The sequence below is a fragment of the Neltuma alba genome, unplaced genomic scaffold (assembly GCF_004799145.2).
Source record: "Neltuma alba isolate B1F8T4 unplaced genomic scaffold, ASM479914v2 tig00011794_pilon, whole genome shotgun sequence".
Classification (NCBI taxonomy): Eukaryota; Viridiplantae; Streptophyta; class Magnoliopsida; order Fabales; family Fabaceae; genus Neltuma; species Neltuma alba.
This window is the reverse complement of record NW_021636415.1, coordinates 268,016-294,250: the sequence shown is the minus strand read 5'-3', so window position 1 is coordinate 294,250 and position 26,235 is coordinate 268,016. Positions and strand designations below refer to the sequence as shown.

Below are 26,235 nucleotides of genomic sequence, written 5' to 3'. Positions count from 1 at the left end.
TCCAACTTGAATCTTGAGCACTCACTATTGCTTTTCCTTCTTGCACACCAATCCCAAACCCTGCTGAGTCCTCCCACACTAATGATACTGCCAAAGACATGGATCACAGCCAATCAGCTCCAACCCTTCCTCTATTATTTTAACTAGTTACATATATATATATAAGTTTGGAATTATTAAATATATAGACGTTTATGCTAATACACACATAACTTTTCTACAACCATGACACATTTACAAGAACCAGTTTGAATTCGAAAAGTAATAGTTCTCGATCCATTGCAAGAAATAACTACACTAATAGAACCTTTAACAATGATTACAAGTAATAATTAAAAGAATCAAAATCTAGACATTATTCGTCAGCTACAAACAAAGCCATTTTACATACAGCTACTTTGATAGCATTCACAACTAAACTAACAGAACTTCCGAATGTGATTGCATGAGAAAATGATACAAATTTGGTTTCTACCAAGTGAGAAACTATTTACGTACACATCATAATGATTGTTCTCGAACCATTGCGAGAAATAACAATCCTATAATAGAATCCAATAGTAATTACAGTTACAAGTAATAATTAAAAAGAACCAAAATCTACACATTGTTTTGTCATAACTTCAAGCTGATCACTTTACAACTACTTTGATAGAATTAATAAGGACACTAACAGAACTTCCAATGGTGATTGCATGAAACGCAGGTAACATATGTAGTCATAGGTTCATCAGCACTCCGAGTCTGCATCTGATGAAAGATGCTCTCTCTCTTCCCACATTTCCCACACTTGAACTGATCAGTTGTGGCTTTTGGTTTCTGTCCACGCTCACAATCAAACAAAGCTTTCCTTTTGATCGTCTCGTTCTCCTTCTTCCTCTTGTCACTGGCCATTTCTGCTGTTTTCATGTCCACGAGCCGCTCCGGCGAGTACTCTCCGAGCAGAACTCTTCTTCGGAAATCTGGGTTTTTCGGATCCTTCAGGTTAAACATCAAGGACCTGTACTTGATCTTCTGAGCCCCATTAAAATGGCCCCAGTTCTGAAATAGCACAGACTCCACTGCAACAGAAACTCTAACAGGGTCACAAGTTTTAACTTGATCCTTGATTGCTTCATCAGCCTCCCCTGAAACTCTAGAGAATGCCTCATGAAGAATTTCCCTTATTTTGTCTCGCCTTTCATCGTTAGTTTTAATCATAGTTTCCTTCTTTGAAGGAGCAGCAAGGCTTGAGGGTGCCTCATTTAGTATTCCAGAAACTTGCTTCTTCTCATCCTTGGCCATGTTTGCAACAGAAACGGTTTTCTCACCTGTAACTACATTGCAATCTTTTTCCTTTATATTTTCTGAGGTTGATGTCTCAATATTCCTATCAGTTTTCTCAGCCTTGGCAACGTCCACGACAGCCTGCATAAGTTTAAGCCTTATCACATGAGCCTGCCGAACCTTCTCAGCTTTAACATTTTCTGCAGAAAATGTGACGTTAGAATCTGCTTGTACCTTAGTCTTTCCGTTTTGGGAACTTGAGGTCCTATTCCGTTTAGTGTTCTCAGCCTCTGAAACCTTCTGATAAACTTTTTCCTCCTTGCTTTTGCTGATTTCCTTCGTGATTTTAGCTTTCCATATATCTAACAAGTCCACAGCGAAAGCCCGGATCTTCTTTTTGGGATGCTTTGTAAGAACTCTTAGATGTTTTCCCACCTGTGTCGATGCCAAAATTTGATAATTGACGGGAAACTTCTTGAGGAGCTTGAACGCATCAAGGCATCGATTTTCTTCGACCTCGCCGGCGGTTGAGGTCGTGGCCGCATCGGCCGCCTTCTTCACTGCTTCATATAATCGGATCAATTCTTTCTCCATCATAGAATCCTGAAAGAGAATTTCAACTTCTTATTAACTTTTCACTATATGAAGATTATATGAGGATCGACGATAAGCTTTTATTAAAACATATATAGATTTAATTTAAATTATTATTATAAGTTAAATGTGATTTACTAAAATGCTGGTAAAAAATATTATTTATTAAAATATTTCTCGATGACCTTTTTCCCATGACAAGGGGATATAAGGATTGATTTGGCAAAGATTGGACTAGATGTTTTCCCCTAAATTAACAAATAAATAAATTTAGACATAAAGATATCATTGATCATTGAAGACTATCCTATACATAAAACATAGTTAAATATTCTAATATTTTAGAAAATTTCGGATCGAATAAAATTTTGATTAATGAATATAAAAAGATTTTGTTCATCACTTAACATTTGTTCGTTTTAATATTAGTTAGATTAGATTCATTCTTTAATTTATCTAAAGATTTAACCTGCTACATAATCTCGGAAAGATACATATGAGACATAAATACGTAACTAACAATTATTAAATTTGAACCATTTATACTTTAATAAGTAATAAATAATTTTTCAAATTATATTTCACCAATTAAATAAATGATTAAAAATAAAAAGATTAGCTATCTAACTGTAAATAATATAATTAAGGGAGAATTAGAACCAAGGACCAAGAAAAAGCAATATTTATTTTATAGGATCTTAAAAATCATAATTATTTTAAAAGACCAAAAATTAAAATACAATTTTAAAAATACTAAATCACCCATAATTATTCTTCTTTTCCAATCAACTGTCACATCTCATTCTATACAAAATTGAAAAACCATCAAATGTTAGATTTAGGACTATGAGTAACAAATAGTTTTGAATGTTATCGTTTGTGACAAAAAAACTTAAAGATCTTGAAATAATAATGTTATCAATAATTACAAATTCTGAGTATGAATAAGAAAAAAGTTGTGTATATATAGCTTAGGGAAGTTCTAACTTTTTGAAAAAGTTGTGGGAAAAATGTAATCACACTATTTTAAAATCAATACCCAACAATATAAAATAGTAGGGAAGGAAAGCAACAACTAAAAAATCACGGAGAGAGATGGAGGTGGGATAGAGATAATTTGGAATTTTAGAATCAATATTTTAAATTTTGGTCCTTTTAAGTAATTCTAATTTTTATGGTCTTTTTTAATAAATATTTCTTTCTACAGGTCCTTTATTCTAATTCTCCCTATAATTAAAATCACATATGTCTTGGGCTCATCTCCCTAAGGACGAGAACAAAAGGTCAAATTTTAAGAAGCACATTAATCAGGAGTATTTTAACTTTGATGCTTTCTACAAATATTAGTCTCAAGCTTAAAATAAACTGAAGATACCATATGTTATACCCAAAAAAAAAAATCTGTCTATCATATTGAAAACTAAATACATAGCAAATGAACGACATGTGGTTTTTTATTTTTAAATGACATCGTCATGCAATTTAGGTTACATGGTATTACTGGTCTACTGGATTAATTAAATTTTAAACATGCCATGATATATCATCAAGAAGACAAGAACTCTGATCCGAAATCATAATTAAATTGCTGATGAAAATATCAAAATGAAATCGAAATCTATATAATATAAAGTTAATATTTTCTAAATCTCGTACCTTAATATTTCCTTTTTCGGAGTTTGATGTCTCAGTCCTATGAGTTTTCTCAACTTTTTCTTTCTTCTTCTGTCTTATTCCCTTGATGACTATGGCTTTCCATATCTCTACTATGCCCATAGCAAAAGCCTGGATCTTCCTTCTGGGATGCTTTGTTAGAACTCTCAGATGTTTACCCAATTGGGTTGCTACCAGAATTTCATAGTTGACAGGAAATTTCTTGAGCAGCTTGAACGCATCAAGGCATTGACATTCTTCGAGCTCGCCGGCGGTTGAAGTCGCCGCTGCGTCTGCCGCCTTCTTCACTGCTCCAAACAATCGAATCAATTCTTTCTCCATCGGACAACTGTAAAAGAGAATTTTTGACTTCTTATTGACTGATTTTTCTATATGAAGATTATATGAAGATCGCTGAACTTATTTATAAGCCTCTATGAATTTTGATTTATCAGGTTTCTATCTGAAACAAAATAATTCTAAGATATCTAAATTTGATTCGGATGATTTATAGATTTAATTTAGATCTTCTCTTTATCTAACTATTTTTTATAAAATGTCAACACGTTTTTCGGTTTCATGAGACTCTCTTGTACGTATCCTTTTAAAAGATATAAGCGATAAATTATATTCACAAAATATATTACGATAAATATTATTTATCAATTTAAGTTTTATCGCACTAAATCTTTAATTTATCTTTTGGTAGTTTGTTTAACATTTAAATAACTAACTGTTTAAAAATTTTAATAAATTTAGACAAAATTAAAGCAATTTTTACTTCAAAAAATTAACAACCTAATCAATTTTTTTAACATATATATGTTTAACAAAGGTGGTGCAATTTTACTCCTGAATCTTATTTCTCAAGTGCAATTTTATTCTTGATAACTTTAGTGATGCAATTTTATTCCTAAGCTTTAGGTGCAATTTTATTCCTATCATTTAGGCAATTTTTAACCCAAATCAAAATAAGTGTTTTTTTTCTGGCTACACTAATATATTCATTCCATAAGATTACAAGTACCAATCCAAAACTCAAGAAAGGCTACAAAATCAACCTCAAAAACTCCAAGTGAAAACTACAAAATAAGTGTTTAAATGATTGTAGTAATATTAATATCAAAGAGGGGCATTTTGGTTGGAAAAAATGTCAATTCTTTGATAAAAGAGCCAATTAGTGATAGATCCTCATAACCATAAGCTTATTCTCATCTTCATCACCAAAGCTTTACTCTTCATCGCCCTACCTGTTTCTTTCATTCTTCCAACTTGAGTCTTGACCTCACTATTGCTTTCCTTCTTGCACACCAATCCCAAACTCTGCTGAGTCCTCCCACAATAATAATACTGCTAAAGACATGGATCACGGCCAATCAGCTCCAATTCCTCTATTATTTTAACTAGTTACATAGATGTATATATACTCCTCCGGACCCAATTCTTGAGTTGGTTTTGGTCCTAAATATAAGACTCATTTCTCATATTTATTAATTTTCTCTAAATTACCCTTATGGATACTCTCTCAACCATAATCAAGTAGAAGAGGGAGATGGCGTATTAAGAAAGATGATTATGGTATTTTAGGAAAAATGTGTCACTTTTTTTATAATTAATTAACTTACCTAACTTCCTTAATCTAATCAAATTAGTTAAATGGGTCTTATATTAAAGATCGGAAGAGTATATATAACGTTGGAATTATTAAATATATAGACCTTTATGCTAATACACATAACGTTTCTACAACCATAACACATTTACAAGAACCAGTTTGAATTCGAAAAGTACTAGTTCTCGATCCATTGCAAGAAATAACTACACTAATATAACTTAACAGTAATTACAAGTAATAATTAAAAGAATCAAAATCTAAAAATCATTCGTTAGCTACAAACAAATCCATTTACATACAACCACTTTGATAGAATTCACAACTAAACTAACGGAACTTCCGATTGTGTTTGCATGAAAAAATTATACAAATTTGGTTTCTACCAAGTGAAAAACTATTTACGTACACATCATAATGATTGTTCTCGAACCATTGCGAGAAATAACAATCCTATAATAGAATCCAACAGTAATTACAGTTACAAGTAATAATTAAAAAGAATCAAAATCTACACATTGTTTTGTCATCAACTTCAAACTGATCACTTTACAACTACTTTGATAGAATTAATAAGGACACTAACAGAACTTCCAATGGTGATTGCATGAAACGCAGGTAACATATGTAGTCATAGGTTCATCAGCACTCCGAGTCTGCATCTGATGAAAGATGCTCTCTCTCTTCCCACATTTCCCACACTTGAACTGATCAGTTGTGGCTTTTGGTTTCTGTCCACGCTCACAATCAAACAAAGCTTTCCTTTTGATCGTCTCGTTCTCCTTCTTCCTCTTGTCACTGGCCATTTCTGCTGTTTTCATGTCCACGAGCCGCTCCGGCGAGTACTCTCCGAGCAGAACTCTTCTTCGGAAATCTGGGTTTTTCGGATCCTTCAGGTTAAACATCAAGGACCTGTACTTGATCTTCTGAGCCCCATTAAAATGGCCCCAGTTCTGAAATAGCACAGACTCCACTGCAACAGAAACTCTAACAGGGTCACAAGTTTTAACTTGATCCTTGATTGCTTCATCAGCCTCCCCTGAAACTCTAGGGAATGCCTCATGAAGAATTTCCCTTATTTTGTCTCGCCTTTCATCGTTAGTTTTAATCATAGTTTCCTTCTTTGAAGGAGCAGCAAGGCTTGAGGGTGCCTCATTTAGTATTCCAGAAACTTGCTTCTTCTCATCCTTGGCCATGTTTGCAACAGAAACGGTTTTCTCACCTGTAACTACATTGCAATCTTTTTCCTTTACATTTTCTGAGGTTGATGTCTCAATATTCCTATCAGTTTTCTCAGCCTTGGCAACGTCCACGACAGCCTGCATAAGTTTAAGCCTTATCACATGAGCCTGCCGAACCTTCTCAGCTTTAACATTTTCTGCAGAAAATGTGACGTTAGAATCTGCTTGTACCTTAGTCTTTCCGTTTTGGGAACTTGAGGTCCTATTCCGTTTAGTTTTCTCAGCCTCTGAAACCTTCTGATAAACTTTTTCCTCCTTGCTTTTGCTGATTTCCTTCGTGATTTTAGCTTTCCATATATCTACCAAGTCCATAGCGAAAACCCGGATCTTCTTTTTGGGATGCTTTGTAAGAACTCTTAGATGTTTTCCCACCTGTGTCGATGCCAAAATTTGATAATTGACGGGAAACTTCTTGAGGAGCTTGAACGCATCAAGGCATCGATTTTCTTCGACCTCGCCGGCGGTTGAGGTCGTGGCCGCATCGGCCGCCTTCTTCACTGCTTCATATAATCGGATCAATTCTTTCTCCATCATAGAATCCTGAAAGAGAATTTCAACTTCTTATTAACTTTTCGATATATGAAGATTATATGAGGATCGACGATAAGCTTTTATTAAAACATTTATAGATTTAATTTAAATTATTATTATAAGTTAAATATGATTTACTAAAATGCTGGTCAAAAATATTATTTTTTAAAATATTTCTCTTTGACCTTTTTCCCATGACAAGGGGATATAAGGATTGATTTGGGAAAGATTGGACTAGATGTTTTCCCCTAAATTAACAAATAAATAAATTTTAGATATAAAGATATCATTGATCATTGAAGACTATCCTATACATAAAACATAGTTAAATATTATAATATTTTAGAAAATTTCAGATTGAATAAAATTTTGACTAATGAATGTAAAAAGATTTTGTTCATCACTTAACATTTGTTCGTTTTAATATTAGTTAGCTTAGATTCATTCTTTAATTTATCTAAAGATTTAATCTGCTACATAATCTCGGAAAGATACATACGAGACATAAATACGTAACTAACAATTATTAAATTTGAATCATAAATACTTTAATAAGTAATAAATAATTTTTTAAATTATATTTCACAAATTAAATAAATGATTGAAAATAAATAGATTACCTAACTAACTGTAAATAATATAATTAAGGGAGAATTAGAACCAAGGACCAAGAAAAAGCAATATTTATTTTAGAGGATCTTAAAAATCATAATTATTTTAAAAGACCAAAAATTAAAATACAATTTTAAAAATACTACCCATAATTATTCTTCTTTTCCAATCAACTGTCACATCTCATTCTATACAAAATTGAAAAACCATCAAATTAGATTTAGGACTATGAGTAACAAATAGTTTTGAATGTTATCGTTTGTGACAAAAAAACTTAAAGATCTTGAAATAATAATGTTATCAATAATTACAAATTCTGAGTATGAATAAGAAAAAAGTTGTGTATATATAGCTTAGGGAAGTTCTAACTTTTTGAAAAAGTTGTGCGAAAAATGTAATCACACTATTTTAAAATCAATACCCAACAATATAAAATAGTAGGGAAGGAAAGCAACAACTAAAAAATCACGGAGAGGGATGGAGGTGGGATAGAGATAATTTGGAATTTTAGAATCAATATTTTAAATTTTGGTCCTTTTAAGTAATTCTAATTTTTATGGTCTTTTTTAATAAATATTTCTTTCTACAGGTCCTTTATTCTAATTCTCCCTATAATTAAAATCACATATGTCTTGGGCTCATCTCCCTAAGGACGAGAACAAAAGGTCAAATTTTCAGAAGCACATTAATTAGGAGGATTTTAACTTTCATGCTTTCTACAAATATTAGTCTCAAGCTTAAAATAAACTGAAGATACCATATGTTATACCAAAAAAAAAAAATCTGTCTATCATATTGACAACTAAATACATAGCAAATGAACGACATGTGGTTTTTTATTTTTAAATGACATCGTCATGCAATTTAGGTTACATGGTATTACTGGTCTACTGGATTAATTAAATTTTAAACATGCCATGATATATCATCAAGAAGACAAGAACTCTGATCCGAAATCATAATTAAATTGCTGATGAAAATATCAAAATGAAATCGAAATCTATATAATATAAAGTTAATATTTTCTAAATCTCGTACCTTAATATTTCCTTTTTCGGAGTTTGATGTCTCAGTCCTATGAGTTTTCTCAACTTTTTCTTTCTTCTTCTGTCTTATTCCCTTGATGACTATGGCTTTCCATATCTCTACTATGCCCATAGCAAAAGCCTGGATCTTCCTTCTGGGATGCTTTGTTAGAACTCTCAGATGTTTACCCAATTGGGTTGCTACCAGAATTTCATAGTTGACAGGAAATTTCTTGAGCAGCTTGAACGCATCAAGGCATTGACATTCTTCGAGCTCGCCGGCGGTTGAAGTCGCCGCTGCGTCTGCCGCCTTCTTCACTGCTCCAAACAATCGAATCAATTCTTTCTCCATCGGACAACTGTAAAAGAGAATTTTTGACTTCTTGTTGACTAATTTTTCTATATGAAGATTATATGAAGATCGCTGAACTTATTTATAAGCCTCTATGAATTTTGATTTATCAGGTTTCCATCTTAAACAAAATAATTCTAAGATATCTAAATTTGATTCGGATGATTTATAGATTTAATTTAGATCTTCTCTTTATCTAACTATTTTTTATAAAATGTCAACACGTTTTTCGGTTTCATGAGACTCTCTTGTACGTATCCTTTTAAAAGATATAAGCGATAAATTATATTCACAAAATATATTACGATAAATATTATTTATCAATTTAAGTTTTATCGCACTAAATCTTTAATTTATCTTTTGGTAGTTTGTTTAACATTTAAATAACTAACTGTTTAAAAATTTTAATAAATTTAGACAAAATTAAAGCAATTTTTACTTCAAAAAATTAACAACCTAATCAATTTTTTTAACATATATATGTTTAACAAAGGTGGTGCAATTTTACTCCTGAATCTTATTTTTCAAGTGCAATTTTATTCTTGATCACTTTAGTGATGCAATTTTATTCCTAATCTTTAGGTGCAATTTTATTCCTATCATTTAGGCAATTTTTAACCCAAAGCAAAATAAGTGTTTTTTTTTTTTGCTACGATGATATATTCATTCCATAAGATTACAAGCACCAATCCAAAACTCAAGAAAGGCTACAAAATCAACCTCAAAAACTCCAAGTGAAAACTACAAAATAAGTGTTTAAATGATTGTAGTAATATTAATATCAAAGAGGGGCATTTTGGTTGGAAAAAATGTCAATTCTTTGATAAAAGAGCCAATTAGTGATAGATCCTCATAACCATAAGCTTATTCTCATCTTCATCACCAAAGCTTTACTCTTCATCGCCCTACCTGTTTCTTTCATTCTTCCAACTTGAGTCTTGACCTCACTATTGCTTTTCCTTCTTGCACACCAATCCCAAACTCTGCTGAGTCCTCCCACAATAATAATACTGCTAAAGACATGGATCACAGCCCATCAGCTCCAATTCCTCTATTATTTTAACTAGTTACATAGATGTATATATACTCATCCGGACCCAATTCTTGAGTTGGTTTTGGTCCTAAATATAAAACCCATTTCTCATATTTATTAATTTTCTCTAAATTACCCTATGGATACTCTCTCAATCATAATCAAGTAGAAGAGGGAGATGGCGTATTAAGAAAGATGATTATGGTATTTTAGGAAAAATGTGTCACTTTTTTTATAATTAAGTAACTTACCTAACTTCCTTAATCTAATCAAATTAGTTAAATGGGTCTTATATTAAGGATCGGAAGAGTATATATAACGTTGGAATTATTAAATATATAGACCTTTATGCTAATACACACATAACTTTTCTACAACCATAGCACATTTACAAGAACCAGTTTGAATTCGAAAAGTACTAGTTCTCGATCCATTGCAAGAAATAACTACACTAATAGAACTTTTAACAATGATTACAAGTAATAATTAAAAGAATCAAAATCTAGACATCATTCGTCAGCTACAAACAAAGCCATTTTACATACAGCTACTTTGATAGCATTCACAACTAAACTAACAGAACTTCCGAATGTGTTTGCATGAAAAAATTATACAAATTTGGTTTCTACCAAGTGAAAAACTATTTACGTACACATCATAATGATTGTTCTCGAACCATTGCGAGAAATAACAATCCTATAATAGAATCCAACAGTAATTACAGTTACAAGTAATAATTAAAAAGAATCAAAATCTACACATTGTTTTGTCATCAACTTCAAACTGATCACTTTACAAACTACTTTGATAGAATTAATAAGGACACTAACAGAACTTCCAATGGTGATTGCATGAAACGCAGGTAACATATGTAGTCATAGGTTCATCAGCACTCCGAGTCTGCATCTGATGAAAGATGCTCTCTCTCTTCCCACATTTCCCACACTTGAACTGATCGGTTGTGGCTTTTGGTTTCTGTCCACGCTCACAATCAAACAAAGCTTTCCTTTTGATCGTCTCGTTCTCCTTCTTCCTCTTGTCACTGGCCATTTCTGCTGTTTTCATGTCCACGAGCCGCTCCGGCGAGTACTCTCCGAGCAGAACTCTTCTTCGGAAATCTGGGTTTTTCGGATCCTTCAGGTTAAACATCAAGGACCTGTACTTGATCTTCTGAGCCCCATTAAAATGGCCCCAGTTCTGAAATAGCACAGACTCCACTGCAACAGAAACTCTAACAGGGTCACAAGTTTTAACTTGATCCTTGATTGCTTCATCAGCCTCCCCTGAAACTCTAGAGAATGCCTCATGAAGAATTTCCCTTATTTTGTCTCGCCTTTCATCGTTAGTTTTAATCATAGTTTCCTTCTTTGAAGGAGCAGCAAGGCTTGAGGGTGCCTCATTTAGTATTCCAGAAACTTGCTTCTTCTCATCCTTGGCCATGTTTGCAACAGAAACGGTTTTCTCACCTGTAACTACATTGCAATCTTTTTCCTTTATATTTTCTGAGGTTGATGTCTCAATATTCCTATCAGTTTTCTCAGCCTTGGCAACGTCCACGACAGCCTGCATAAGTTTAAGCCTTATCACATGAGCCTGCCGAACCTTCTCAGCTTTAACATTTTCTGCAGAAAATGTGACGTTAGAATCTGCTTGTACCTTAGTCTTTCCGTTTTGGGAACTTGAGGTCCTATTCCGTTTAGTGTTCTCAGCCTCTGAAACCTTCTGATAAACTTTTTCCTCCTTGCTTTTGCTGATTTCCTTCGTGATTTTAGCTTTCCATATATCTAACAAGTCCACAGCGAAAGCCCGGATCTTCTTTTTGGGATGCTTTGTAAGAACTCTTAGATGTTTTCCCACCTGTGTCGATGCCAAAATTTGATAATTGACGGGAAACTTCTTGAGGAGCTTGAACGCATCAAGGCATCGATTTTCTTCGACCTCGCCGGCGGTTGAGGTCGTGGCCGCATCGGCCGCCTTCTTCACTGCTTCATATAATCGGATCAATTCTTTCTCCATCATAGAATCCTGAAAGAGAATTTCAACTTCTTATTAACTTTTCACTATATGAAGATTATATGAGGATCGACGATAAGCTTTTATTAAAACATATATAGATTTAATTTAAATTATTATTATAAGTTAAATGTGATTTACTAAAATGCTGGTAAAAAATATTATTTATTAAAATATTTCTCGATGACCTTTTTCCCATGACAAGGGGATATAAGGATTGATTTGGCAAAGATTGGACTAGATGTTTTCCCCTAAATTAACAAATAAATAAATTATAGACATAAAGATATCATTGATCATTGAAGACTATCCTATACATAAAACATAGTTAAATATTCTAATATTTTAGAAAATTTCGGATCGAATAAAATTTTGATTAATGAATATAAAAAGATTTTGTTCATCACTTAACATTTGTTCGTTTTAATATTAGTTAGCTTAGATTCATTCTTTAATTTATCTAAAGATTTAATCTGCTACATAATCTCGGAAAGATACATATGAGACATAAATACGTAACTAACAATTATTAAATTTGAACCATTTATACTTTAATAAGTAATAAATAATTTTTCAAATTATATTTCACCAATTAAATAAATGATTAAAAATAAAAAGATTACCTAACTAACTCAAACTAATATAATTAAAATCACATATATCTTGGACTCATCTCAGTAAGAAGGAGGGAAAAAAAATCAAATTTCGGAAAGCATATTTATTAGGAAGACTTTAATCTTGGCACTTTCTACAAAGATTAATCTGAAACTCAAAATAAACTGAAGATACTGTATGTTATTTGAAAAAATCACATCTGTCTTTCATATTGAAAAATAAATATTATGGCAAATGAACCACATATGGTTTGTTATTTTTAAATGACATCGTCATACAATTTGGGTTACATGGTATTACTGGTCTACTGGATTAATTAAATTTTAAACATGCCATGATATATCATCAAGAAGACAAGAACTCTTTTTCATTGATCCCAAATCACAATTAAATTGCTCGTGAAAACATCAAATTAAATTGAAATCTATATAATATAAAGTTGAATTAATATTTTCTAAATCTCGTACCTTAATATTTCCTTTTTCGGAGTTTGATGTCTCATTCCTATGAGTTTTCTCAACTTTTTCTTTCTTCTTTTGTCTTATTCCCTTGATGACTATGGCTTTCCATATCTCTACTATGCCCATAGCGAAAGCCTGGATCTTCCTTCTGGGATGCTTTGTTAGAACTCTTAGATGTTTACCCAATTGGGTTGCCACCAGAATTTCATAATTGACTGGAAATTTCTTGAGCAGCTTGAACGCATCAAGGCATTGACATTCTTCGAGCTCGCCGGCGGTTGAAGTCGCCGCTGCGTCTGCCGCCTTCTTCACTGCTCCAAACAATCGAATCAATTCTTTCTCCATCGGACAACTGTAAAAGAGAATTTTTGACTTCTTGTTGACTAATTTTTCTATATGAAGATCGCTGAACTTATTTATAAGCCTCTATGAATCTTGATTTATCAGGTTTCCATCTGAAACAAAATAATTCTAAGATATCTAAATTTGATTCGGATGATTTATAGATTTAATTTAGATCTTCTCTTTATCTAAATATTTTTTATAAAATGTCAACACGTTTTTCGGTTTCATGAGACTCTCTTGTACGTATCCTTTTAAAAGATGAGAGCGATAAATTATATTCACAAAATATATTACGATATATATTATTTGTCAATTTAAGTTTTATCGCACTAAATCTTTAATTTATCTTTTGGTAGTTTGTTTAACATTTAAATATTTAACAAATTTAGACAAAATTAAAGCAATTTTTACTTAAAAAAATTAACAACCTAATCAATTTTTTTAACATATATACATTTAACAAAGGTGGTGCAATTTTACTCCTCAATCTTTAGGTGCAATTTTATCCCTGTCGTTTAAGCAATTTTTAACCCAAAGCAAAATAAGTGTTTTTTGCTACAGTGATATATTCATTCCATAAGATTACAAGCACCAATCCAAAACTCAAGAAAGGTTACAAAATCAACCTCAAAAACTCCAAGTGAAAACTACAAAATAAGTGTTTAAATGATTGTAGTAATATTCATATCAAAGAGGGGCATTTTGGTTGGAAAAAATATCAATTCTTTGATAAAAGAGCCAATTAGGTGGATGGAAGGGAAAACTTCATTTTAAAACCCAGTGAAATATCCAAATTTAAAATCAGGTCTCTGAATTTAACAAAGTTCCTAATCAGGCCTTTAATTATTAAAAAAAAAACAGAGAGATTTTAGAATACGAATGAAATGATTTTACTAACCTATCCTCCATCCGAAATATGAGATCGATGAAGAGAGAAGGGCAAGGGTATGAGAAAGCGAGGAAGATGAGTAGGAGAGGAAAACAGATTTTTGTTTTCTTAAAACAACAGATTAAAGAACATGAGCAGGATGACGTGTGGATTAAAATTACAAGAGTCGGAGCATTTTTATTAAACAAAATACACATAAAAGTACCTAAGAACTTCTCTTGTCCCTCACCGAATCCCTCACCGAATCGATGAGCAGGGGATGCTAATTCCTCCTCCTCTTCTTCTTTTTAATTTTTTATATTAATTTTATTTTTTATTTATTAGGATTATATTTAGTATTCTAAAATATTTTTTCAATAACACTCAATATCCCAAATTAATTAATTTTTAACATATTCAGAGAATTTTTTTCTCAGTAATGAGTGTTACTAAGAAATGATTTAAGGTACTGGATGCATTAAAAATTAATTTATAATACTACGTATTGCACAAAAAATATTTCATAATGTTAGACATAGTAAAAATTAATTAATTTGGGATATTGGGTGTTACTAAAAAGTACTTTAAAATACTAGATGTACTAAAACAATGGTTAATTTATGATACTAGGTGCAACTAGAAAATTAATTAAAGGTGTTGAATGTACTAAAAATTAATTAATTAAGATATTAAATGTTACTGAAAAATATTCTAGGATACTGGATATACTAAATATTAACCTAACTAAAACCCAAAAAAGAATAAAAATTATCAAAAAAAAAAAAAGAGGGTTTCATTCCCAAAATGCTGTCATTTAGGGGATGAGCATGTATTGCTAAGAGATGGGCTGAGCAGGGCATGCGGACTCGCCCCTCTCCTTCTCATAAGTAGCCTGAAAAAGGACCTTTTCAGCTCGAACTATGGGCTCATAACTTATGGGTTAGCTTGTATTTATTTTTTCTCAATTTTATTTATTATTATAATTATATTATTACAGGTTATGTCTCATTTTTAAAAAAAATAAAATGTTTACATAATTTAGGGTAAAAGTACATCCAATATTCTTATCTTATTTTTTTTAGTACTGGATATAACTAAAAGAATAACACCAAGGCGTTATATTCACTAGGAAAATAAGATTTAGGTACTAGATGTATTATAAATAAGATCATGAATTTATAGTATTGGATGTACTTGTAAAATAAGCTCAAGGTGTCTTCATAAAATAATAATAATAATAATAAGATCAAGGTGCTAGATGTACCTTCACCCTATAATTTATTTGATATTTTTAATAAAATATTCCAAATAGAAAAAAATACTAGTCTTTTAAAACTTGCATACTATAAAATTATTATATTATTACCTAACACTTGAACATGTGGGCTCAGGACCACTGGACGTTTATGTCTTCTTCTTAATTTAAACTTTTTTTAATTATTTTAAAATAAAAAATTCCACATTCAAACATAAATATATAAAGTGTCGAATTATTCTTCAAACTTTCAAAACTAATAGTATATAAAAAAAATCTCAAACACTAATAAACTAGTGTCCAAACTAGAAAAAAATAAAACTAAATAAACCAGACAAATAAAAAATATAGAGACCAAGGAACCAAAAATTAGTAACATCAACATGATTATCATCTTCATCTTTATCATTATCATTAAGATCAATAATATTTTATTGTTCTTTACTACACGCAATTAGTTATTCTTCAATAACAAAAATATCAAGATATTCTTTTTCATTACTACTGCTTCTGGTCTTTAATATAAGAGCTAGTTGATTAATTTGGGTAGATTAAGAAAATAAGTTAAGTTAGTCATTTATAATAAACAAGTATTGTTTTTCCTAAAATATCCCTACTAATCTAGTTTATTTACTAGAACTACTATTATTAGAAGTATTATCTTAAAAAAAATGAATAAATATGAGAGATAAAGTGGATTGATGTCTATATTTAAGACTAAAATAAAGATAAAACGAGATCTTATATTAAGAATCGAAATTAGTATTATTTAAAGTAAAATCATGTAACCAATTACAAGTATAAATGGGCACTTGAACATTAGTTGGAAAAAGAGAATTTCTGTATTTGAGGCATGCTTGTTGAGAATTATAGTTCAGGACCTTAAGTTGAAAATGTTTTCATTCGGTTCATGAGAATAATTTTAAAAATTGAAGTTGTTTTGAGAGCAAAATGTTTTGCCACCATATTTGAGGCGTGCTTGTTGCCTACTTGCCTTTGTCAACATCCACATCAGAGCATTCAGATCCTGCAAATCTTATTACAAATACGCTACAAAAGTAAAAAAGAAAAAGAAAAATAACCGCTACAACTTATTTTTTTTATATAATAGCGCATATTTAATGCACTTTTTGTAGAGTTAAGAGCCATGTTAAAATCGCATCAATTTTGAAAGTATGAGGATAAAATTGCTCTTAAAAATATCTTAAAAACAAAATTGAACCACAAATTATTTAAGAATATTGAGCATCAGTATAAAAATACCTTAAAATGATTCTAGCATCTTGCCAAAAACAATGATGAGGATATTATACTCTAAAAGAATACTCATTCCCGCCCTTTTTATAAGATTGCAAAATTTAAATTAGTTTAGTCTTTTTTATAAAATATTGGTTAAAGGTGTATGAACATTATATATTTTTTTACCAATTTTTTTAATTACTTTTTTAATTATCTCTCATCATCTTTTTCTTATTTACATATTTATTTTAACCAATTTTAACTGTTTTGATAATCTGATTAAAAGAATCTTTTTTTTAAAAAAAAAAAAAGCATGAGGGAGTATATTCTTTGAACCGGGTGAGATTAGATTTGACCTGAACTTAATATTCGACTCGGGCAACACAGTATCTCATCTCATCAAGGACCATCGTCATAAATTGCTCCTCCTTTATTCCTATTTTCCCCTAGCTTGCCAACATTAGCCCACCCTCATTGGTGATCGCCGGCGGCACCGGCGCTAGACTTCTTCCGCCGTATATCTGTCAGACTAGTGTCGGCTGTCGCTTAAAACTGGGATGGTGTGGTATCCATTGAAGTTTCCTTATAAACTTATTTTAATAATTATATTTATTAATATTTTATTTGATTATCACACAACGTACCCCCAAACACATTAGGACTGTTGGGGCTCCTCCTTTTAAGACGGAAGGGAAGCAGCGCGCATGATCACGGAGAGTGTGCAACTTGCAATGAATGGTGTCTTTTTCAGATTTGAAATGTGGGAGACGCATGTGTTGGCAGCCAATGAGGATCTTCCACATGTGACTCCGCTTAATGCTTATTGGTCGGTTTCAAATTTCCTCAGACACATCTTCACGCATGAGATCCTCCCCTCCCTACTTATTACTGTGTCAGTCAAAGCAATCTCCATTACGTGACTTGCTTTTAATTAACCCATGCATGTTGATATATCCTAGTAGTGTTTATTCCGTTTTTTTTTTTGACCGTTGTTAAGCAATATTAAATACTACGTGTTCTCTTAAAAGTTTTCCGATAAATTTAAAATTTTGACATTATATTTTATTTGCTTATTTATTTTTATATTTTAAAGATATTTTATGAAATATTAAATTTGAGCGCCCTCCAACTAAATTGTATTTTGTTATATATTTAGTTTAAATAGTTGATCTCCTTTAGTGATCCAGAATATTTTTAAACTGTGGAGATTGTATCTCTAATCCCTATAATTTTAAATATTGCTTAATTTATATAGCTTTATTTTAAAAATGTATAAATGAGTCTTCACTTTGTTATGTAAAATTATCTTTTATATTATAAATTTAAGAGTCAGATAAATAATTTACAAATATTAATAAAAACTTGTTAAGTTAATTATTCTGTAAAAGAAAGTATACCTTGATTTTTTGTTAAAAAATAATTTTTTTAATTATTGACATTGAACATAGTTTTAGTTAAAAAAACCTTTTAATATGTGCAATCTTATAGTAGTTTAGGAAAAAATTATAAATTTTTAAAAAAATTAAACTCTTACATTTAAAATCAAAGTAAATTTGTCTCTCTCTTGTAAGAAAAAGAACACAAATTTGAATCCTATAAAACGTACTTGTTAGAAAAACTTTAATCTTACATTAATATGATGGCCTATGCTAGTTCAGCACTAAACCGTGTACTAAGGAAATAGATGAAAATGGGTGGATCCACATGCATGTGAGGAAGAAGTACCATTTACGACAAGCGTATCACATATGAATCCATCGTAGTCAACTCATTTCATCTACTAAACGACAGGCTTCCATCTTTAATCTAACTCCGTGTTACATTATTATATAGTCACATACATTACACTATTTCTAGCTCAGAACCTTCCAAGCTTCCACCATTATTGTCCTTTTCTTTTCTTCTCTTTTCAGCCATCCAGTACATACAGTAGTACTCTTGTCTTCTTTTGACTCTACACTGTACACACTATTCATGAGTAAACTCCAACACCACCATAATTAATTTATACACTTTTATTTACAAAATTTATATAAATGTTCCCTTTTTTAAATATTATAAAAACGCTGTTTTTCATGTAAAACCTTTACAAAAGTTTTCTAAATTGCACAAAAATTTAAATTAAATATTACTTCTCCGGTTCTTAATATAAAACTCATTTAACTAATTTGATTAGATTAAAAAAGTTAGGTAAGGTAGTTAATTATAAAAAATGTGACACAGTTTTCTAAAAGCACCATAATCATTTTTTCTTAATACTTCTTCTCTTTTTTTTTTTACTTGATTATGGTTGAAGAAAGTATCTATATGGGTAATTTAGAGAAAATTAATAAATATGATAAATTGGTCTTATATTTAGGACCAAAACCAACTCAATAACTGGGTCCTATATTAAGAACCGGAGGAGTACTATTTATTTTATCATAGTATATATAATTTGTTTAAAGCAATAGAACAAAGGTCATGTGGATTTAAAAAATTAAAAATATAATTATAAATCTATAATTCATATTTTGAGAAATATTATTATATATTTTCCACCTTGCATGGGCTTCTGTATTACCCGGAGATCTTGAGATCTCCACCTCGAAGCTACCTCACTCCTTCTTCTTCTCTGCCCTTTATATATTCAAATTCTCTCCCACTCTCTCTCACACCACACCCACTTCTTATTCTCATTCTTCTTCTTCATCAAAATGAGTAGTTCTGCTCTGCAACAAACAAGGCGTAGCCCTCGAACCCTGAGAGATCTTCTCAGTGAGAGTTCAATTTCTTCTCCTTCTCCTTCCAGTGGGTTCAAACCGATTCCACGGAATCCGATTCGCTCCACCACCATGCGCAGCCTCATCGAAATGGACCTCAACAACTCATCCTCCAGGAATTCAAATCGAAGGATTCTGAATTCCCTCCTAAACGCCCTTGTCAAGAGGTTCTCCACTTTGGCAGTGAAGTCTCCTTCGATTTTGTCTCGGAGTGTCTCGCGTAAGCTTTCGAGGAAAAGCAATTCCAGGAATTGCAGGGGATCGGCGGAAATCAAAGTGCCCCTCAGAATCAAGGATATCGTGCGGTGGAAATCATTCGGGGACAGGGAAGAGGAGCAACATCAACCGTTGGATTTCTCATCCGCCTCCAGTTCCTCTAGTAGCAGCAAAGGCTCCAGTTGGAGTGACAGTGATTTCTCTTCGTGCGACTGTAGTTTTGCGGAGTGCCCTCGAAACGACGTCGTAGAAGGGAAAAGATTCTTGCCCCCGGTCGGCGCGGATTCAGTGTATGTGACGTCAGGAAATCCAGCTGGGCCCAAGGTGAGCAATTATAGACTGCATCTTGTCTCCTTAAAAAACTTGTGTGTCTGCAGTTGTTTCTTTTGTTTTGTTCTCATTTTGTGTATAGAAATTTATCTGGTCATTCTCACCAATAGAATTTTTAATGAGAGACCTTTTCCTCAGATTTTTTATTATTTGTGGTGAATATTTTAATATTAAGATATCTTTTATATTATTTCATATCTGAAATCATGATGGCAGGGAAATTCAAAATTAAGAAGGCTATTTGAAGAAGAAGAACAAAGGAGCCCAGTTTCAGTGCTTGAGACTGAGGAATATGATGCAGAGCACAATGATATTGATGATGAATATGAAGAAGGAGGAGATAAAACTGAGAAAATGGCATGGAAATTGCTACATTTTACCAAATCAAGTGGTTCAGTTGAAAGGATTAAAGCTAATAATAATTTGGAGAAACTATTGTTGGATTTCTTCAGAGATGAAGCGGAGAAAAGGAGAGTTGATAATGAAATTAGGAATAAGGAAGACGATGAAAACGACGATGCGTATGAGTGTGAGATATTGAGAAGAACGCAGGACTGGATGAATGGTTCATTTGGTGATGACTTTGAGAACAGTGATAAGGATGCTTGTATTAGAGACATGGATGAGAGGGAAGGATGGAACAAGTTTGAGGAGCAGAAACAAGAATTAGCTTGCGATGTTGAGGCTGCTATTCTACAAAATTTGATTCTTGAGATGATCTTTAATGGTTCTTTTTCATGTTGAAAAAGAGAATAAAGATCTTAGGGACTTTTTTTGTAATTTCTGTAAAGAAATTAATAATATTAAATTAGTATGAGCAATTTTTTTCAATTTTTTTATTATTTATATTTTTTATGACTATCTAATTGTGTCAAATTATAGTATTGTCAAGATTAGAATAGCTCTTCTAATTTTTGTTTTCACTTGAGATCTCGTCCTTAAGCGGTCCAAGCTCCTTTCACTAAAACTAACTAATGTTGGAATTATTCATATTGTTTTTTTTTGCTTAAATTATTTTCAACAAAAACTTTATTTAAACATTCTTTATATATATTTGAAAATTTTAAGAAATTTTATTTTTATATATGAAACGATAACAAATTAAAATAATGATACGTAGTCTTTTAATTGTGAATTTAAAAAAAAAAGTTGATAGAAAGTGAAAGAAAAGAAAAAAAAAGGATTTAAGCATAATACAGTTGTATTAACTATTATGTTAAGCATCTATAATGGCCTTGTACTTTATCAGCATACTAACTAATAAAACGGACGGCAATTGGTGCAGTGTACGCTACGCATGTGATGGGACCTGTTATACGACAACTGTATCTCAAGTGAATCCTTCATAGTCAAACCATTTGGTCTGCTAAACGACATACTTCCGTGGATACGACCCTAAAACCACATGATCACAATCTCATAATTAACTAACTTGCAAATTAATTATTATTATTATTTTATATTATATATCAACCTGAGAACCATCCAAGCTTCTACCATCGTTGTCGTTTTCTTTTGAACCCACATTCATAGATTGTTGTTCTAGAATAATAGTGTATGCGCACTCTTGAACTATATTATATATAAAAAAAATAAAAAAACAGTGTACACTTTTATTTTTAACATTCTTAAACTTTTACTAATTAATTTTCAAATTTGTAAATTTTTTTTTGGTTTTAAAAACCTCTAAAAACATTCTCTAAGGTAGATATAAAATTACAACCATTTTTGTGTTTTAAACTATATATATTTACATTTTATTTTTAAATGTGTACATTATTTTCATGTAAAAATTTTGGTATGTTTTAAAAAAATTGGTAGTGAACTCAGTCCCATAAAGAGGAGGATTCAAATTCAAATTTTAAAAAATGTATATTTTGGGAGGATTATTTCCTAACTTCTCTCAATTCAAAAGAGATTAGTTTTAAATCTAATGTGATTTGAGGATACTCTTTGTTTCACCTAAAAAAAGGATAAGATATTTAAATATTCCAAAAGTATTTACAAAGGAGCACCTAGCATATGAAAATTTGTTTTGACTCTTTATATATCCTGAAAGTTTTATTTCGTAACATTTCTGTCCTAAATTGTTATCTGTCACTAAGTTTGACTATTAAAACACCGGTCAAACTGCATAATATAATTTAATGATTATATTTAAAGGTGGATAACAGCCAGGGTATTTTTGTTACAAAGATAAACTTTTTTGGCATATAAGAGCAAAAAAAAAACTTTAAAGTGTTCGGTGTTTCTTCGTACATATTTTTAGGATATTTAAGCATATTTTCTATTTTAAAAAAAAAAAGAACCATTGTTTTCAGAAATTTTTTAATATTTAAAAAAACATGAAAAACTATTTAAATATTTTCCTGGCTCCTCTCACTTACTCTATTTCTTTCTTGATTGATACTCACTCACTTGCTAACTTGGTACTGAACCCACTTTTTATCTTCTTCGTAATGGTTGGTTCTGCTCTGCAACGCACGTTGTTTTCTTCTCAGTGATAACTCAACTTCTTGTTCTTCCAATGGGTTCAAATCATTTCCAAGCAAATCAAATCTCTCCGCCATGCGCAGCCTCCCCGAAATGGGCCCAACCTCACTCTCCAGTAATTCAAATCCGAGCATTTTGAATTCTCTCCTACCCGCCCTCATCAAGAATTGCAGATTTGGGGTATTAACGGTCCCATCTCCGCTGCTCCACCGCTGCTACTCGATCAATCATCAATCAATCAATTAATTATATTCTTGAAAACTTATAATACCCGATTTCTTTAAAACGGGTCGGGTATGATATTATAATATCCAAATATATTCAATTAATAATAAAATCTGAATAATATTTTGATTGAGACTTGGGTATATTGAATTAAATGAGGAGCATCGTTATTAAATGAGATTTTAATGGAGGCTCAAATGAAGAAATTAATAATTAATTTTGAATTTTAATAATATCTTAATTGGGATTTGAATATATTAAATTAAATGAGAAGTATCATAAAATAATACGTCAGTTGGGGTTTAAATGGAGAGATAAATAATTAATTTTAAATTTTCATACGTTTCCCCTAAATTCTACATCTTTAATTCAAATACAATCTGAAGGAATAAAAAAAAAACACACTTCTATAAAAAAAAAAATCTTGAGCTATCTTAAATAATACAATTTAGTAGAATTTAAAATTTAATCAAATATTTTAGTCCGTGCATCGCACGGGGGAGAAATTTCTAGTTTTTCTTTAATTTCGAAATATTTTTTTATTTTTTTATTAGATTCTACCTAAAGTCAGTGGAGGTTTTTTTTATTTTTCAAAGAATTTATGTATAAATTAAAAAGAAACAGCACTAATTTTAGAGTATATTTTCTTTGAAAAATCATAAAAAGTTGAAAACCGCACCATTTCTAATTTATGAGATATAAAAATTTTACTCATTTTATGTAAAATCTAATAATTAAAAAAAAACACTTGAGAAGTAGGAGAAAATACCCAAATCCAAGAATTACGTTAGCTCATATTCTTTTCCAGTGAACTATCCTTCGATTTTACCTAGGGCTGAGCAATGGGCGGGGTGGGCTAACCCGAAGGTTAGCCCATAGCCCGCCCATTTATTCATAAATGGGCATGGGCTAACCCATAACCCGGTAGTAGCCCATTTAGCCCATATTAAATGGGCTACGGGGCAGCCCGTTTGGGCTAACCGGGTTATGGGGTAACCCATTTATTTTTTAAATTTTTTTTCAGTATAATTATTTTATATATGTAACCTTATAAAGCTGTCAATAAATTTTGCATGCCAAATAGCAAATCAAATATGAAATAACATCAACCATATTCAATCACACAACCTCACTTAGATTCGCAAACAATTAAAGTCTGATAAAATCATAAAAATAGTCACCAATCATAAAGTCTCATAAACTTTGAAAGTTCCAAATTTTACCTAAAGGATAAAATAAAAACTTAGACAAGTATGAAGGTTTGATAAAATATGAATGAGAAACAATATCATCAATTAAATGAAGAATAAAAATATTTTTAAAAACTTAAAACTTAAATGGGCGGGTATGGGCAGCCCAATACCTTGCCCATAGCCCAACCCGTTTAATGGGCTACCCCCCATTTAAGCCCGCCCGTTTATAATATCTTATTTGGGCTAATTGGGCGGGCTTAAATAGGCAAAAATTTCATGGGTTATGAGCGGGCTAGCGGGTAATGGGTTTGTTGCTCACCCCTAATTTTACCTCGGAGTTTCTCGCGCAAGCTCTTGAGGAAAACCAATTCCAAGAATTACGGCGATTCTGTAGAAATCAAAAACTGGGTCAGGATCAAAGACATCGTGCGGTGGAAATCATTCCGAGACCTGTGGGAGGAGCATCATCAGCCATTGGATTTCACTACCGCCAGCAGTTATGGTTGCATCAGCAGCAAAGGCTCGAGTTGGACTCACATAATTGCAGTGAATTACTTCTCCGGTCCTTGATACTATTTCCAACCCTTAATATAAAAACCGGTTTAATTTTTAATTTAATCCTAAATATAAGATTTTAATCCATTTTATCTCTTATATTTATCTATTTTTCTTAATGTAGTCCTTATAGTAGTTGTACATATTAAATATTTTACCAAATAATAGTTCTAGCTAATACACTTGATTAGTAATAGTATTTTAAAGAAGAAAACATTTATTTATTATAAATAATTAACTCAACTAATTTTCTTAATCTACTCAAATTAATCAACTAACGCTTATATTAAAAATCAGAAGTACTATAAGATTTATTTTATAGTACGGTTTGTATTACTAATACTATCTTTCATGCGACGGCCGTTTCGTAGAGGGTTGCTAAAATTTAAAAAAGACGTCATAGTTGGTAAAAGGTTTTCACTGCTTGTTGGCGACGGTGAGAATATAGGTATACTACTTATAGAGCAGAGAAAATAGAAACTTTTTGGTCCTATTTATAGAGTAAAGAAAATTTTTTTTCATATGAACATATAACTTTACTCTTCATTTATTAATGTGTTGACTTTGTTTTCATAGAGTGCAATATATATTGAATAGGGATAAGGTTAAAAAATTATTAAATTTTAAATAAAAATTAATAAAATTTAAGATTTTCTTTTTGTCTGTATAAAATATGTTGAAAGTGACTTATGAATAGGATCAGGAAAGTATATGCCAATGTCACCACATGAAGTTATGTGGGGCCCAAGCTAAGCAATAATTTTTTTTTTGACCAGACAAGCTAAGCAATAATACAGCATGCATCGTGGCTATTAAAAATATCTTGTGTCTGCTGTTTAGGGTGCTCTGGCTGCGTGTAAGTTTGAGATTCGGATGATCATATTGTTTTTAGATGGTAGGGGACCCCTCAACCTAAACCTCCTTCCTTTGTTTTGTTCTGTTTCTTCTTAAAATAGAAGAAAATTGTTTTTTTCTTTAATTTTTTTAGAGATAATTATGTTTGAAGTATTGTTGAGCACCTCTTCCCATGAGTATTAGGGTTAAACTCTTCTAATATGTTTCCACACGTTCATAAAATTTTTGAAACTTATTAAATTCATAAAGCTAATATTTGTTTTTCAAAGAAAATAAAAGAAAGAGTGACAATAATATAGTAATGGTTGGAAGAAAAAAATGATATGATAATGATATTTAATTTTTTTTACCAGCATGGTATTTAAATTTTACACTCATTTATATTCCTTTGCTTCGTATTATGAGCATGAATGCATCAATGCATGAATGTTAAAAAAAAAAAATTAAATTAAGAATATTTATGTGTACGTATATGTGTGTGAGTCTGAAAAAGAATAGAATATATATATGTGAGAAATGTTTTTAAAATTTTTTTAGTACTTTTATAAAATCTAAGTTTTTTATTTATAAAAAAGGTATAAATCCAGTGACTTTTACTATGCAGATAATCGATTAATGTATCAAACTAGTTATCAGGTAAGACAAAAAGGAGAAATTACATGGACAAATAATAAGGGAGAGAACCATTAATATTATGTATTTATATATGTAAGTCTATGTTAAAAAATAGTTAAATTTGTCTTTTTCTGTTATTTGTTTTTAGTCAACATTCATTGGTCACTATAAAACTTTTTGGTTTTTGGAATTTAATAAACAAGTTTGGTCCACCTTCATCACTTTCAATTATACAAGCCCCATTAATTTATTACTCAGGCCCACAACGAACGAAGT

The 26,235-nt window shown here is 31.2% G+C and overlaps 6 protein-coding genes across 6 annotated transcripts; 1 reads left to right on the top strand and 5 right to left on the bottom strand.

Annotated features, from left to right (window-relative positions):
- Nucleotides 1-669: 669 nt before the first annotated feature.
- Nucleotides 670-1,860, bottom strand: LOC114718032 (transcription elongation factor TFIIS-like). Its single transcript, XM_028903281.1, has 2 exons — nt 1,501-1,860; nt 670-1,386 (listed from the first exon to the last, which is right to left on the bottom strand). Exons 1-2 carry the CDS (start codon nt 1,858-1,860, stop codon nt 670-672), a joined length of 1,077 nt encoding a protein of 358 aa, XP_028759114.1.
- Nucleotides 1,861-2,652: 792 nt separating this feature from the next.
- LOC114718043 (transcription elongation factor TFIIS-like) lies at nt 2,653-3,855 on the bottom strand. Its single transcript, XM_028903293.1, has 2 exons — nt 3,517-3,855; nt 2,653-2,664 (listed from the first exon to the last, which is right to left on the bottom strand). The coding sequence occupies exons 1-2, from the start codon at nt 3,853-3,855 to the stop codon at nt 2,653-2,655; spliced, it is 351 nt and encodes a 116-aa protein (XP_028759126.1).
- A 1,851-nt stretch (nt 3,856-5,706) lies between these two features.
- On the bottom strand, nt 5,707-6,897 carry LOC114718029 (transcription elongation factor TFIIS-like). Its single transcript, XM_028903279.1, has 2 exons — nt 6,538-6,897; nt 5,707-6,444 (listed from the first exon to the last, which is right to left on the bottom strand). Exons 1-2 carry the CDS (start codon nt 6,895-6,897, stop codon nt 5,707-5,709), a joined length of 1,098 nt encoding a protein of 365 aa, XP_028759112.1.
- A 788-nt stretch (nt 6,898-7,685) lies between these two features.
- Nucleotides 7,686-8,886, bottom strand: LOC114718042 (transcription elongation factor TFIIS-like). The gene is made up of 2 exons (XM_028903292.1): nt 8,548-8,886; nt 7,686-7,697 (listed from the first exon to the last, which is right to left on the bottom strand). Exons 1-2 carry the CDS (start codon nt 8,884-8,886, stop codon nt 7,686-7,688), a joined length of 351 nt encoding a protein of 116 aa, XP_028759125.1.
- A 1,858-nt stretch (nt 8,887-10,744) lies between these two features.
- LOC114718031 (transcription elongation factor TFIIS-like) lies at nt 10,745-11,938 on the bottom strand. The gene is made up of 2 exons (XM_028903280.1): nt 11,576-11,938; nt 10,745-11,461 (listed from the first exon to the last, which is right to left on the bottom strand). Exons 1-2 carry the CDS (start codon nt 11,936-11,938, stop codon nt 10,745-10,747), a joined length of 1,080 nt encoding a protein of 359 aa, XP_028759113.1.
- Nucleotides 11,939-19,400: 7,462 nt separating this feature from the next.
- On the top strand, nt 19,401-20,787 carry LOC114718025 (uncharacterized). The gene is made up of 2 exons (XM_028903277.1): nt 19,401-20,017; nt 20,240-20,787. The coding sequence occupies exons 1-2, from the start codon at nt 19,412-19,414 to the stop codon at nt 20,765-20,767; spliced, it is 1,134 nt and encodes a 377-aa protein (XP_028759110.1). The 5' UTR covers nt 19,401-19,411; the 3' UTR covers nt 20,768-20,787.
- Nucleotides 20,788-26,235: the final 5,448 nt, after the last annotated feature.

Excerpts from the sequence above, each read along its gene's own strand:
- LOC114718032 (XM_028903281.1), bottom strand. The coding sequence starts at position 1,860 with ATGGAGAAAGAATTGATCCGATTATATGAAGCAGTGAAGAAGGCGGCC. Across the intron at positions 1,387-1,500 it reads CCCAAAACGGAAAGACTAAG|GCTGAGAAAACTGATAGGAA; the intron begins GTACAAGCAGAT and ends GACGTTGCCAAG.
- LOC114718043 (XM_028903293.1), bottom strand. The coding sequence starts at position 3,855 with ATGGAGAAAGAATTGATTCGATTGTTTGGAGCAGTGAAGAAGGCGGCA.
- LOC114718029 (XM_028903279.1), bottom strand. The coding sequence starts at position 6,897 with ATGGAGAAAGAATTGATCCGATTATATGAAGCAGTGAAGAAGGCGGCC. Across the intron at positions 6,445-6,537 it reads CCCAAAACGGAAAGACTAAG|GCTGTCGTGGACGTTGCCAA; the intron begins GTACAAGCAGAT and ends AAACTTATGCAG.
- LOC114718042 (XM_028903292.1), bottom strand. The coding sequence starts at position 8,886 with ATGGAGAAAGAATTGATTCGATTGTTTGGAGCAGTGAAGAAGGCGGCA.
- LOC114718031 (XM_028903280.1), bottom strand. The coding sequence starts at position 11,938 with ATGATGGAGAAAGAATTGATCCGATTATATGAAGCAGTGAAGAAGGCG. Across the intron at positions 11,462-11,575 it reads CCCAAAACGGAAAGACTAAG|GCTGAGAAAACTGATAGGAA; the intron begins GTACAAGCAGAT and ends GACGTTGCCAAG.
- LOC114718025 (XM_028903277.1), top strand. The coding sequence starts at position 19,412 with ATGAGTAGTTCTGCTCTGCAACAAACAAGGCGTAGCCCTCGAACCCTG. Across the intron at positions 20,018-20,239 it reads GAAATCCAGCTGGGCCCAAG|GGAAATTCAAAATTAAGAAG; the intron begins GTGAGCAATTAT and ends TCATGATGGCAG.